The following is a 1,844-nucleotide window of genomic DNA, read 5'->3' as shown; positions in this document are numbered from 1 at the left end:
TTTAGGAATGGGTCAATTTCCAGGAGACTCAGCTCTGCAACATACTAAATAAAACAGGAAGGCAGTTTCAGATGAGAAGTGCCACTCTGTTCAACATGCTCCGAGAAGTATAAGTTGATTTGTATTTCCTATGTTAGAGCTTTGGAGATGGCAGCAAATCATAATTTCATTAGAAGGATGTATAGTTTTACCTATTTAGAAAGTCAATGTGGAATTCTGCCCTTGAAAGTCAACAGGGGCTTTCCCAATAGGTTTGAATGATATAGAATAGTGGAAAGGAAGCCTGATCAGTCTTGCTAGTGCACAGGACCACACTTCTGGAGACGGGCTCTATTGCCAGCACTGTCACAAGTTTGTATGGCCTGAAGTAAGCTAGTAGACCTACTTCCCATCCCCCATACCCCTATTCTTCGCTAAAGACAGGCTTGCAATCCATCTTGTAGAGTTATTATGTTATTTCTAAGCATAGAACAGCCTAGCTTGCCATCAGTGGTATTCCAGACATCCCAAGTAACCAGTTTTGAATAAATTCCAGAACTATTTTAAACTTAATATTTTGACAAGCAAAAAATTTGTGACTTGCCTTAAGTTTACATTTAGTTTTACCAGATCAAGTCACAACTCTGGCAACAGTTCCCAGCTTGGGTGTTGGTTATGGTTTTGTTTGTTTGTTTTTTGTTGGGGGGGGGGGGGGGAGGAGGGGTTAGACAGGAAGTCACAGGCCTCAGCATTCTCTAATGCCAATAGTTGTCAGCTTTCCTATTCTTGAGCAGCCAATTCAGAATACGAATGTTCCTCCTTTTCTGATCGCTACATCCCACAAGCTCTTAGATCACTACATCCCACATCCCAGAAGCATAATAATACGTACCCTGGCAAAGTTTTCAGTCTTAATACAAACTCCATGTCTCTGTAAATACTGAAGGAGAAATTGGTTTATAGTTGGTACAGTCAAGTCAAAAGCCAGTACTTTGAGAAGTAGGTGTTCCATTCTTAGCAGCTGCCTCTTTGTGTAAGTATCATCTGTTATATATACAAATTCATCTACCTCTGGTGGGTAGATCTCTTCGTATTTCCTGAAAGAGAGTACAAGTAGTATGCTGATGAATCAAAGCCAGAGTTTTAGTCCAGAGGAGCTTTAGTACAAGATAGTGTTCAAATGGAGCATCTAGTCCACCTTCGACCCTTCTGATAGGGTAGACCCTTTAATACACATGAATTTTTACTTGTATTAGCTTTTACTCAAGTGTCTTTAGGCCAGTACTAGGCAAGTTGATAATATCTTGTAAAACAGTGGTTTGCCTCACTCTTGGTTCCCATACAGCCCACAGGATAGTATATTATTAATATTTAGTTATAACTTACTACTGAAGTACTAAAACAAAAATTTTTATTTAAGAAAATCCAAAAGCCTCAGCAATACATTATACTCTAGACAGAATAAAGTGGTTCTTATCCCATGTTTAAAGTGAGACTAGTTACTGTATTAAGGCTGACTATAAAATAGCCAGTCCAGAGCAGAAAGTTGCTCAAATTCTAGCCTAGTAGTTCATATAGTGCCTGTGCTTCAACAAAAAAAACAAAAAAAAAAAAAAAACACCAGCCTATCCAGTTAGATCTGCTGAGATAAATTTAGCTTTCTACCCCATGAATCCACAGAAAGGTAACTCAATACTAAGCTTCTCAGTAGGTTTGAGACTTGACTACAAGACAAATTAAGTTGACCAAAGCTGCCCAGTATTTCAGAGCATGAATTTCAAGTCTCCAGTTGAATAATCATCATCATCACCACCACCACAATAATGATAATAGGAAACATTAGCAAATTGGGGGGGGGGGGGGGG

At 39.0% G+C, this 1,844-nt stretch overlaps 1 protein-coding gene across 3 annotated transcripts in view; it reads right to left on the bottom strand.

The window, feature by feature from the left end:
- Positions 1–1,844, bottom strand: part of CCNA1 (cyclin A1) — an 8,071-nt gene that overhangs the window by 1,654 nt on the left and 4,573 nt on the right. For 2 of the 3 annotated variants that reach the window (XM_019525562.1, XM_019525561.1), the window contains exons 6-7: positions 872–1,076; positions 18–44 (exon numbers count right to left, since the gene is read on the bottom strand). In XM_019525562.1, the coding sequence (XP_019381107.1) occupies positions 18–44; positions 872–1,076 (232 nt within the window). The remainder of the gene's footprint in view (positions 1–17; positions 45–871; positions 1,077–1,844) is intronic. The other variant, XM_019525563.1, reaches the window with a different exon arrangement.

This window comes from Gavialis gangeticus, unplaced genomic scaffold (assembly GCF_001723915.1).
Source record: "Gavialis gangeticus isolate Ggan-Ray unplaced genomic scaffold, GavGan_comp1, whole genome shotgun sequence".
Lineage (NCBI taxonomy): Eukaryota > Metazoa > Chordata > Crocodylia > Gavialidae > Gavialis > Gavialis gangeticus.
This window is presented reverse-complemented; position numbering and strand designations above follow the sequence as displayed.